Source organism: Thermobia domestica, chromosome 4 (genome assembly GCF_964235325.1).
Source record: "Thermobia domestica chromosome 4, izTheDome1.hap1.1, whole genome shotgun sequence".
Taxonomy (NCBI): Eukaryota; Metazoa; Arthropoda; class Insecta; order Zygentoma; family Lepismatidae; genus Thermobia; species Thermobia domestica.
Window position 1 is genome coordinate 2,954,926 of NC_137457.1, and position 12,858 is coordinate 2,967,783.

Here is a 12,858-nt window from a genome sequence, read left to right on the forward strand (position 1 = left end):
CGTCTCCTTTAGTCTAGCTGGCATAACCGTGGGACGTAAAACTTAAATATTTCATTTCATTTCACTTCCCAGCTCCATCAGAATCAGAAATATAACTCCTACATGAAAATTCGTTTTCAAACATCGTACAACGTTACAGTTTGAATATCCATGAATGTTTTCCTTATCAAAACAGGAAAAATATTATATTTGTGTCTTGTTCTGTGTGTCGTCATAGGAAATGATACACTGGCAAAAATTGTTTTCTTCTAAAAGCTTGCTTACAAAAGATAAGATCTCTTAATTAAAGAATACGAATTTCTCAACAATGTTTCGTCAATTGCATACGTTCGCATATCACGTGAAATATCTTATGGTCAACAACAAGCTATAAATATTCTAGTTCTTGGTGACGATGTGTTTTTCCAGTGAAGACTCCGTCTGAATCATGAAGTTGATTTTGGTTGTCTTGTTCATTGGTACAGTGACCTCAGCGCCATTTAGGGAACAATTTAGTTCAACAAACATTCAAGGTAACAACAAATATTCTATAATTAATATCTTGTCGATGCATAAGCTCTTTAATAATAATAATAATAATAATAATAATAATAATAATAATAATAATAATAATAATAATAATAATAATAATAATAATAATAATAATAATAATAATGATAGCTTTAAGTTCTGCGAACAGCTCATAGACAAATACAAAGCAGTAAAACTATTATATAATCATTTTAAAGAGAACTGAACATTTATATTATAGAATGAATATCAGCGCAGATTAAGGCCCTTGTCAGAAGCTTAATATATTCACATTATAAGCTTCAAGCTGATTTATAAAAGAAGATTAAAATAAAAACAGTCAATTTTATAATATACTTAGTAACAGAACTATGCAAATTAAAGTCTCGTGTAACTACCATTTAAAAGAAAATGAGTCAACCTTGCTTAAAATTGCACATCCCGCATACAAAAAATCTTGGTCACTTATTGTCACGTCCCACGGTTATGCCGGCTAAGCTAAAGGAGACGGTGATAATGATAAATGAATGAAATGGTGAAATGAAGAAAGTGGGAGGCAATAGGAGAAGCCCGAAAAAACCCACGCAGACGGTGTTTGTGCACCACAAAGTTCATTTGGCGCGAGCTGGAATCGAACCAAGGACCCCATGCAACACCAGAGATGAACCTCTACCACTGAGCCACCGCGACCCCTGATTAGTTCTTTAAATAAAATATTCTAACGTAAAGATATATTGAAGATACATAATAACCAGTGGCGTATTTAGGGGGGGGCTTCCGGGCCTAAGCCTCTCCCCGAAATCTTACTTACTATAGTAAAGTATATGAAATATCTTGCTGAATTTTCACATTTTCAGGCAAAGCCTCCCCCGAAACAAAATCGTAAATACGCCACTGATAATAAGAATAAAACCAAGATTGGCAGCTAGATCCTTTGTCATACCGTTAAAACAGTTTTTGTAAGAATTGCTCTGTTGTTTCTCTTAATATATTTACATTTTAAATTGTAAGACATTGTCACTTTTCTCAGTATTTCATGTTCAGAATTTAGTGCTACCAATGTCGATTGATTCCTAAGACTATAAATCGGCAATCTTAATCGTATACTTGCTATGAAATATATGCTGCTATATTTATTATCCAACAACATTTGAATAAATAATTTATTCAATAAATTTCCTCGTTTGCGATAGAGATTGAAGTCCCCAAAAAGTTAACCAATATTTGGAGTCATGTAATAATGATGATGATGATGATGATAATAATAATAATAATAATAATAATAATAATAATAATAATAATAATAATAATAATAATAATAATAATAATAATAATAATAATAATAATAATAAATGTCTGTCAGTGTGTGTGTCTTGTATTTGTCATCAGCCTTTCGCGTTAAAAGCAGTCACCCAAAGCCGCCGTTCACAAGTAGATATATTACCAGATCTGACCGCGTATGATTTTTTTTTCCTTTCTTGGAGAAATCAGAGATGTGTTAAAAGTTATGCATGTTTCTTTTCGAGTTGTTTGTGAAACGCCTTTCCTTATGCAACCAGTATAGTCTCATTGTTATGCGAGCTTACATAACAGCAAAGGATAAAATATCCCGGTAATGAAATAGGAATATTTTCTCTCTTTCTATCCAGTTTCTGGGGTAGGGGCACGATGGTTCAGTGGTAAAGCTTTTACCTATTGGTGCATGGAATCCCTGGTTCGATCCCCACTAAAGTAAATTTGTGGTGGACAACATCGTGTTCGCTGGTTTCCTCGGACTACTCCATTTTACTCCCATTTTCTCATTGCAACAATTCCTCTATTATTCACTTGCCTTAATCATCGTTTCTCTTAGCCTAAAGGGCGTAATGTGGAACGTTCAACTAAAATATTGTATTTCATTTCCATCTATCCAGTTTCTAAATATTAAGACTCAGCAAAGATGGGGTCCCTACGGTTGCCTACAGTTAGTAAGAAAAAAAGTTAAATCTTTGATTTTACGTTTCATGGTTGTAATCAGCAGCCTTCTAATTAATACATTAAAAATAATAATTAAATTAATCAGTAAAATAATTCTTAATTGTTTTATTTAATCACGAATTTAGGATTTAGATTTTTGCGCTTTCGGCATCTATGGCTTTGTTAGCCCCAGGGGCGGATCCAGGACCGACTTCTGGGGGGGGGTCGATGGGTTGTTATACTGCTACTTTTAAGGGCTCCAAACTTTGGGATTGGTTTTATTTATATATATAAAATAAGAAAGTTTCCTCTTCTGGACGGGGGGGGGGGCTTCGCCCCGATCGCCCCCCTGGATCCGCCCCTGGTTAGCCCGTCATGTTTGAGGGATGACGTCCTCCGCGATTCACACTGTCTGGAAAATTAGTAAGAAAGAATGGACTGGGGACGGAGCGAAGCGACCTGGGACTATTCTGTTAGGTACCATCCCGGTATTTGTCTGGTATGAATGAGGAAAACACAGGAAAATCTCACTAAGATAGGTTGGCCTGAAAAAAAAGTTTTAGACTTTTTCGACCGAAGGCCTTACCGGGAATCAAAATTTTGCAGAAGTTAATTATTGATTGATAATTGTTTAAAAAACGTTACAATTAAGAAACTAATCATTATTTTTTTTTTCGAATACCATGTCCAAGCTCCCTCGTGACAATGTGGATAGCGTACGCTCCTTTGGCGTCGGAGACTCGGTTTCGAATCCCCGTGGGAACTTTCGGATCCCACATTAAGCTGCAGGTCTACGTCTCTCTCATATAGCCTCGTTGCTGAACGAGACACTAAATTCAAATTCAATTCAATCTTAAACTATATGTATATAATTTTTTAAAAGTTTTTTGTGCATATACATGTATACATGATTTGTTCATGCATGCTGTTCGCTGCGGCCAAATCAGGCGAATATGGACTGTTCAAGGACTTTGACCCATCTTTTATCCAAAAACTAACACAAGAAAATTTGAGCCTGCCGACTCAGTTTCTTGTGTCAATTTTTGACCAAAAGAATTGATACTATCCTTGAACACCCCATATTCGTCTGACTTGGCTCCAGAGGACTTTATGCTCTTTTATAAGCTGGAATCTGTCTGAAGATGTTGAACCGATTCAAGCGAATATGACGGTGTGCTCAACTTTTCTAGGGTGTTGCAGAGAGCCTCTACAACCGGTTCTGCGAGTGTGTGGCTTGGTTGCAGGTGTCTCTACAAAACTAACGCGAAAGTACCTTTTTCTGGCATCGTCAAGTATTTTATTTTGAGATAGTCCCAGAACTTATTAATCGGACTGTATACACTGAACTCTTAGATTTAATAGTTGAATGATTAGGAAACAATTGGTTGTGAGTAACTGTAAACATTTTACAGTTTACGTTTTAAACGAATTTGTCTACGTTTTACTTTCAAGGCTTCCATTTCCCTTCCTTTTCCATCTGTTTCTGTCTACTTCCCTGAGATGAGTATATCTAAGTGAAAAAAGAACTTCAAGCACTTTTGGATATTAATATTTGTAACTATAATAATAGCAATAAGACTTAATACTTAGCTTGCGAAACAGAGATAAATTTCATTCTATTTTCCACAGTTAATCCAAATTTTATCCTATTTTCCGTTGAAAAGTATTTGTAATTTAACAAGGAAATAATTATATATGATAATTAAATTGAAATTCATCGTAATACGGCCTATGATAAATACTTTACCATTTTATATCATAAAGGTCAGATCTACCGGTATTGCAACAGGGCGGTGCTTGAGCGATTGAACGTAGAAATTTAAACTTCCATTAGTGATAATTTCACAGCCTTGTATTATTACAAGTATAAACTCTTTAGTTAGTAGACAAGTGGAAGTGGATTATGGGTCAGAGTTGATGACAATGGGTTTTGGTGGATGGTAGATCAGCGTGGGTCATGGTGGGTGATAAGTCGAAGTGGTTCATGGGCCACGCTATCACTGGCGGGGATACCTATAACGTGAACCAATATTTTTTTTTCAGAGAGAGAGAAAAAATTCGGACGGTATTTCTTTCCTCGACACTTCCTCAAAATATTAAAAAGTGTTCGCAGAAATATTTTAAGGGACATTTTATATCAATGTTTTACATTTATTTTTGAATCTAAGTATTTAATCACTTTCTTAGTGGAAATTCCCATTGCGAAAGTAAAACTTTTTTTTTTTTTTTTTTTTTGTCAAACGTTGCCTCAATGTTGCCTAAAGTGTATGCTCGTAAACTAATAAATTTCCGTTCTTTTCCCAACAGTTTTCCCTTCTCTTGTTGGAGTTTCGTTGGCAAACCAGCCAGTTACGACGTAGAGTTACGGATAAAATTTGGTAGAAATATTTACTAATCACCGAGTTCCGTTCTTGCATGAAAACAGCATTAGATGCCAAGGTTAACCCTTAGTACTTCTGAAAGGGCACGGAGATTCAATTTCTTTTCTGCTTTCCTCTGACTGTGTGTTTAAAGTTAGATTATGTAGTCCATCTAAAATGGCGTATGCAAGAAAATGTTAACGTATATATCCATATTTAATATAATGTAGATTCTGGAATGCACGAGAACACCTAAAGATTTATTACGTACTAATAGAATATATATTCTTCGCACGAGGAAAATACGTTTCATTTTGGAGCAGGAGCGTCATTTCAGATTTTGCTTGGGGGGCAAAACCCCTCGATATAAGTAAAATTTCGCGTTTTTCACTCATTTACTACTACTTTATTGATAAAATCTATATAAATCTCAAACTCAGGGGGGACAAATGCCCCTCTCTTCCCCCCTAAATGACGCCCCTGTTTTGGAGCTGCATTTGGATTTAAACGACATCCAAAATGTCACTGTTCACTAATATCGGTCATTTTCGTTCATTTTTAAATATGTGAATCCTCCTGTGATTCAAGAGTTATTAAGTCACAAACGAAGTCACATATATATATAGGGTATCTCAAGGTGAAGGGGTAATACTTTGGAAAATGGTAAAAGGGGTAATTCTAAGCAAAACACTTTATATGAACATGGGTCCTAATCTCAACGATTTGAAAGCTACAGATTGTGAACCATTTTTGACTTTATATTGCTTATTACACACCCTGTATTTATTCTAGAGAGGTGAGACATAGCGGATTTGAAAGGTGATCGAATTGTCTTTCCAACGGTATGCAACATGAGACAATGGTGTCTTTGGAAGGGAAGTTCTTGAGGGAAATTTGGGAATCAGTGTTGCCATCCAATTCCCTTACTTAATCTTAATTTTCCCTCAATAACTCCTTTTCAACGACACCACTGCCACATCTTGCATACCGTTGTAAAGGTAATTCCATCACCTTTCAAATCTGCTATGACCCAACTCTGTAGAATAATTACAGGGTAAGCAACACGCAACATAAAGTGAAAAATGGCTCACAACCTGTAACTCTCAAATCATTGAGATTAGGACCAATGTTCATATGAAGCTTTTTTGCTTAGAATCACACTTGCTATCATATCCCAAAATATTGCCTTTTCCTCCTGGAACACCCTATCCCCCTTCCTCTCCCCTAAGTTGCACCGTCTTTATGTTGAAAATTTGATGGACATCGATCTGGTAGTAAAAAGCGGTACGAAGTCACAAACATTGTCACTTTCATTTATATATATATATATCCAGGGGTTGGACAAAAAAAATCTAAAACGTTTGCAAAAGTGTAAAAATCATACCTAGTATGGTGTGGGGCCTCCTTTTGCGTCCAAAACAGCTTGGATCTGACGTGGAATGGACGTATACAGCTCCTGAATCGTGGTGTGTGCAATTTTGTACCATTGTTCCTCCAAAACATGCTCCAGTTACTTAAGGGATGCTGGTGGAGGGTAATGAGACCGAACACGCCTTTCTAACTCACACCACAATGGCTCAATGAGGTTCAGATCTTGTGATTGTGAGACCCAGGGGAAGTGTGATAGCTCCTGGTCATGCTCCTCATACCATGATTTCACCGTTTTTGCAGCGTGACAGAGTGCCAAATCATCTTGGTAGATGCCATCACATCAGGGAACAATATTTGGGCCAATGGTAGAACCTGGTCCCCCCCAAATGGCCTCATACGCCTTAGCATTCATCATTCCATGCAGGGCTATGATGGGACTTGCAGAAAACCACGATAACACTGCCCATACTGTAACAGAATCACCCCTATGCTTTACAGTTGGGAGCAGACAGCTTGTATCATAGATCTACGACGGTGTGCTCCATACGTAAACACGACCGGTTGTTGGAAACAAGTTGAAGGTCGATTCATCGACCACATTACGTGTTTCCACTGCTCATGAGTCCATGCCTTGTGATCCTTGCACCATTGGATACGCCTTTTCGCATTTACTGCTGTGACCAGGGGTTTGGCGATAGCGGCCCTGTCATGAATTTCCATTTTATTAAGTTCCCATCGCACTGTTTTCGATGAAACCGGGTTCTGTAGGCTGGAATTGAGTTCAGACGTAATTTTAATTGCAGTGGTCTTCTTTTTAGCTGCTACAATCCGTTTTAATGCCCTCCGGTCCAAATCTGACAGTATTGTCTTTCGACCATTGTTGTGCTTTGTAGACGTCGTTTGCCCATGAATTGTGTATACCTCGTGACATTGGACATAGTGCCTTTCGATATTCCTCACAATGTTCGCCACTGTCGCCACTGAAGTTCCAACCAGACGGGCACCAACGATCCTCTTTGGAAGTCTGTCAGGTCGCCCATTTTACCGCACCACTTTCATACCATGACACTCAGAGGCAGTGGCGTACGGAAGGGGGAGGGGCCGCCCCCCAAAGAGGTCCGACAATGTACTTTGGTACTTTGATGTTTGTAACAGCACTTGGGCCTCCCCCAAACACACATCCTGGCTACGCTACTGCTCACAGGTGAACTGGTTACTGCTGACGGAAGAGGAAGGTCCACATGACACATTGAAAACAAAAAACGATCGGAAACCTCAACACGTGTTGTACAGTGGAGGGCCAAACTTACGTGTCTTGTATGAAGTGTTTTTAGATTTTTTTTGTCTATCCCCTGTAGATTATTAATATAAAAATGGAAAAAGGAAAGGAAAATAACCCTGATTTGCTTTCTGTTTAAATTAAAGTTGTTATTCTTGAATTGATATTCTGTAACGTGTCTGATGAAGGCGATCTTACATTGCCGAAACTGTTACACAAGCATAAATAACATTGTAATGTACCACGTGGTTGTGCTTACAAACACCCAATATGTGCTTATGTTTACAAACATTCTACATGTATTCCTATTTAAAACAACAACCACATACATTTTACGTTGGAGTACTACAAGCTGCAGACATCAGAGACACCTACAGTCACATGTCAACGAGAGAACAGCAGCGCCATCGCTTTCTGGAGTTCCTATATAACATATGATTCCATGGACAGCTATACCAGTCTGCGATTGGTCATCCCTCCTCTAGCTTGCTCGAAGCTCTAGGACATACCCAATCCAAGTCTCTAGTTTGCTTTGGAACTCCAGGCTTTTGTTTTCCTCCCGTTTAGCTTACTTTGAAACTCTGTCGGGATTTCCAACCTCAGTCACTTAGCTTGCCCGGAACTCTGTGACCCTTAGTCCTCTCTCTGCTTGCTTCGGAGCATTAGGGATTCCTAATCCGCTCCACCTAACTTGCTGCGGAGCACAGTAGAAATCTTGCCCCTGACCGCTCGGACCTTGAGTCATCCTTCTCTACTTTATATTTAAAAAATCACATTATTGTACTATTCTTGTAAAATGCTGTTTATAATGTTTTTTTTTTTTTTTTTTTTTTTAATAATAAACCAGTAGTGAGAAAATTCCAAACACATGATTTACTCTACCAAGCTCTACGTACCGCTTCACAGGGAAAATTTTACAATATATTTAGTGTTTGGTCAGTTTATTTTATTACTACATGTTAAATATTTTCAAAGCTATAATGAACATTTATCTAATTTGATTTTTTATTTCTTTTTTTCTTCCTTGCAGATGCTGTTAATACTCTGCTAGCCGAAGGATTCACAGTGAGCACCAGTTCCCAGAAGAGCGTGACTCCCGTCACTAGAAACTTAGCATCAAAGAATAGATTATACCCTGTCATTGAAACGACTCCCTTCGTGTGCTGGCCCTTTCAACCTAGACTCAATGCAGATAAGAAGAACGCGTTTCTCTGTAGATTAAAGGATTTTACAGATTATGATGTAACAATCCCAACCAATTTGACTCATAACCCACAACAGGAGAAGTTAGGCAACTTAGCTATGTTCTTTCAGCGTGCTAACAAATCAGGACCTGTTGTAGATTTGATTGATGGTTCAATCTTAGAGGCAATTAAGCCATCATCGTCAAGCCCAATCTATTCAGTTAACTCATCGATGTCAAAGGGAGAATCAAATGGAAATAGATGGAGGACTAACGAATCGAAAACTACATTAAGGAAAGCTAATGGTAAGAATTTGAATAATCTTTCATATGAGTCGCCCAGTTCCAAACCGACTCTTGACCGTTTACAGAAAATCTCGGAAAACTAAGGGAAGCTGTAGGATCCATATGTTTTATAGAGCTGGACATATTGAGGATGTTCAAGTGATTCACATGAACCAGGTAGGGATGGGCACGAGTCGAGCTGAAACTCGACTCGAATTCGAGTCGAGTTTCGAGCCGAGTCAGAGGTAGTTTTCTCGAGTCGAGTTCCGAGCCGAGTTGCTGTTTTTGAGATCGAGTTTCGAGTCGAGTCGAGTTTGATACATGGCTCGCTCGTTTAGCTCGTTTTAGCTCGTTTTGAAATCATGGCCTGATTAAACTGGAAAGCGAAAGCCATCAGAAATGTAAGCCGTAATGTGGAATACTTTTAGTGTTGCTCACGAGAGGGGACACTGCTTGCATCTCATCTCGTCTCGATAACGAGACCACAATAGATTTTTTTAATTAAAAAGACAGGCTCAAATGTCGTGAGCACCAATATATGTATATACTGTAGTTTTTACTATCAAGGCTGAGACCTGCACGGTCGTATTTCTGAACCTAAGCAGAAGCGCAACCCGGGTAGTCATGTCAACGGGCCCGGCTCAGTTCAACTGAGCGAACAGTTCGAGCCGGCTCGGTTCAATTGAGCCGACGGCCTGAGCCGGCTCGTTTGGGATAAGCCACCGAATCGGTTCGGTTCGGCTCAGGTGAGCCATTGGTTTCTGCCGTCTCGGTTAGGCGAGGTGTTAACTCGGCTCACTTCTCGGTTCGGCTCGATAGTAGATGAGCTGTGAGCCGAGCCACTCGATCCGTTGACAACCCTAAACCCGGACCGAGCACCGCGGTGATTCAGATAACTGCTAACTCCAGAACAGAAAAATAACAGGGTTGCCGGGGTATTCTAAGATGGATATAGGCCTCTACAGGATGTGTCTCATGTAACCCCTCTTTAATCAAATTGATGTCGGTATCAATTTATCTCCTGGTATACAACTTTATGCTATAGCCGTGTTGAAGCAGCTCTCACGTTATGAATACTCGTAATTAATTAATTAATACGTAAAATTTACCATATTTTCCAATATTTTATCATATATATATATACAGTGGCGGATTCAAGGGAGGATATACGGGCTATAGCCCCTCCCTTGACGATCAGGTATACACTGGATAAAATGGGCTTCAATCCTGCTTTACACTGGATAAAACGGTAAAATATGGTTTAGCTCCTCCCTTGATCATATCCTGGATCCGCTCCTGTATATATATATATATATATCGAATTGTCCCCTCCAACCATAATTATCAACATTAAATCTCCTTGTCTTTATATATGTGACTGTGTATCGCTGTGTTGAAATGGCTCCCATTATGAATGATTAATAAAAGGGATAATTCAAAATTGATCACTTTTCTGAATATCTTATCATAGGCTATATGGAGAAATTACTAATTTTTCAGTATTAACATATTGCTTTATTAGTCTGTTTTTCTGTCCGTATCAATCATTATAAAGAATTCTAGTGACAAAAGAAATCATACTTAACTTTAAATTATCTTCATAATACTCTTTCGTAATATTCCTATATTGTCTTTAGCTGTATAATTTTCCTATGGTATTTTTAAATTCCTCATATTTAGAATTTCTTGCGAGAAGAATAATCGTCATCTAGTTTCTACATATTATTATTATTATTATTATTATTATTATTATTATTATTATTATTATTATTATTATTATTATTATTATTATTATTATTATTATTATTATTACCAATATTTGCAAAAAGCCTATTCCGGATAACAATGTTGTTATTTGTATAATATTGGCAGCTCGTGGAAACATAATTGTATGCCACATTTTCTGACTTTCGAGTAAGTATGAAAAGAAAGTTCATCATTCCTATGCAATTCGATACAATGACACATACCAAACAAATTTTCCTTGTAATTTAATACCAATCCAGTCCACGTAGTAACTTAATTTTACGAGAAATGACAATTATCATGATATTCTCTAAATCCTCTCATATTGGTAAAAATGAAATGAAATCTTTATGTCCCACGGTTATGCTAAAGGAGGCGGTGATGATGAGAGATGAGTGAAATGGTGGAATGAAGAAAGTGGGAGGAAACGGGAGAACTCCAAAAAATCCCACGCGCACGGTGTTTGTCCACCACAAATTTCACTTGGTGGGGGCTGGGATCGAACCCGGGACTCCAAGCACCAGAGGTGAACGCTCTACCACTGAGGCACCGCGGCCCCGAGCTAAAACAAGCTGAACGAGCGAGTCACTTATCAAACTCTACTCGACACGATACTCGATATCAAAAACGGTGACTCAGCTCAAAACTCGACTCGAAAAAATTATCTTTGACTCGACTCGAAACGCGATTTGAATTCGAGTCGAGTTTTAGCTCGACTCCTGCCCATCCCTATTTTTTTGTCGTTGAACATTACTCTAATTACTGTAACAACAATTCGTTTCAATAACTCTATAAACGATTTGTTTGAACTAGTAAAACCTATTACGTTCATCGTTTTACTTTTTTCTTTTCTATTGAATGATCAATTTGTCATTCTTTTTTTGTTTTTATTTAATGTCCTGAGTGATTAAATGTCTTTTCGTGGTAATGAGAAAAGAAAGGAGGAACATACTCTTATCTTTTATTATTATTAAAATGGTTATGTTCAAAAATGTCCAAAGTTCCCCACTTCGTTTTTCAAAAAGGCGTTTTCTTTCGAATCCTTGTGTCTCTGCTTCACTATAATATTATCTGAAGCTAAAAATCTTTTAATTTAACGTCCTACGATTATGACCTTTTACGTTGAGGGAGACGGATGATTTAGGCGTGAATCATGATGGAAGAATTGGGGGAATGAAAATGTGGGAGGAAACAAGAGTAACCCGCGAAAACCCACGGACAATGTTATCCACCACAAGCGTGCTCATCCGGGGATCGAACCAGGGACACCACAAACCAGAAGTAAGCGCTCTTCCACTGAGTCAAAAGCTGTCAATGTCAATGATATATGTATATACATTTAAAAAGAGCAAATTTCCAGGATTTTTTTAATACGAGGGATCGCCAAAAAGTTTTTAAAATGAGTATAACACATCCATGGGTTATATAGCAGGTGGCCAACTCACAAAATAATAATAAGTAACGTACGTCTTATGAGAAAATGCAGATTTTACGAAAATGAGATCAAGTTAGGAATGTAGCCAACATAGAAATGGGTCTAGATAACATTTTATTATATAGCATTTTATTTAGATTTATTTTTTCTCGCTCACATGCAAATTTAATGAATCTACGTATTTTTACAGGTAAAACCAATGAACTCAGCAGTACAACTAACAACACGCAACATGCAAGGAGGAAACTCACCTTCACCCAGCACCTACTAAACCGAGTTGAAATATCTGACTTGAGCTGTATACAACTTGCATTAGACGTTAGCAACAACACCCCTTACTTCATCTCGTACCTGTGCAGGATATCCAACGTGAGAAAATTAAATCAACCGGAACATAACACTACTAAAAAGAACGAAACAGTGTTACAGGAGGGCTTAACATTTCTGTTTATTCCTCTGGAACCTTCTGTAAATGTCACGAATACGAAAGAGAAGCTTTCACCACAGGCAGGTCACGTATCTACAAAATTAGGAAAATTCAGGAAAACTACCAGATTCCATTACTGGTATTACTACGATAGACTTAAGAATAAAAATAACTTTATTCCGTCAAATGAAAATGATTCTCTACTGATTCCTTCTTTCTCCACGATTTTGAGTCTTAATTGTAAAATGTGTTCCAATATAGACCTTTTGGGTATATTTAACTAAATGAATAAAGAGTTTGTTGTTA

The 12,858-nt window shown here is 37.7% G+C and overlaps 1 protein-coding gene across 1 annotated transcript; it reads left to right on the top strand.

The window, feature by feature from the left end:
• The first annotated feature begins 354 nt into the window (after positions 1-354).
• Positions 355-12,858, top strand: LOC145683663 (uncharacterized). Its single transcript, XM_081755007.1, has 3 exons — positions 355-512; positions 8,507-8,965; positions 12,316-12,858. The coding sequence occupies exons 1-3, from the start codon at positions 428-430 to the stop codon at positions 12,834-12,836; spliced, it is 1,065 nt and encodes a 354-aa protein (XP_081611133.1). The 5' UTR covers positions 355-427; the 3' UTR covers positions 12,837-12,858.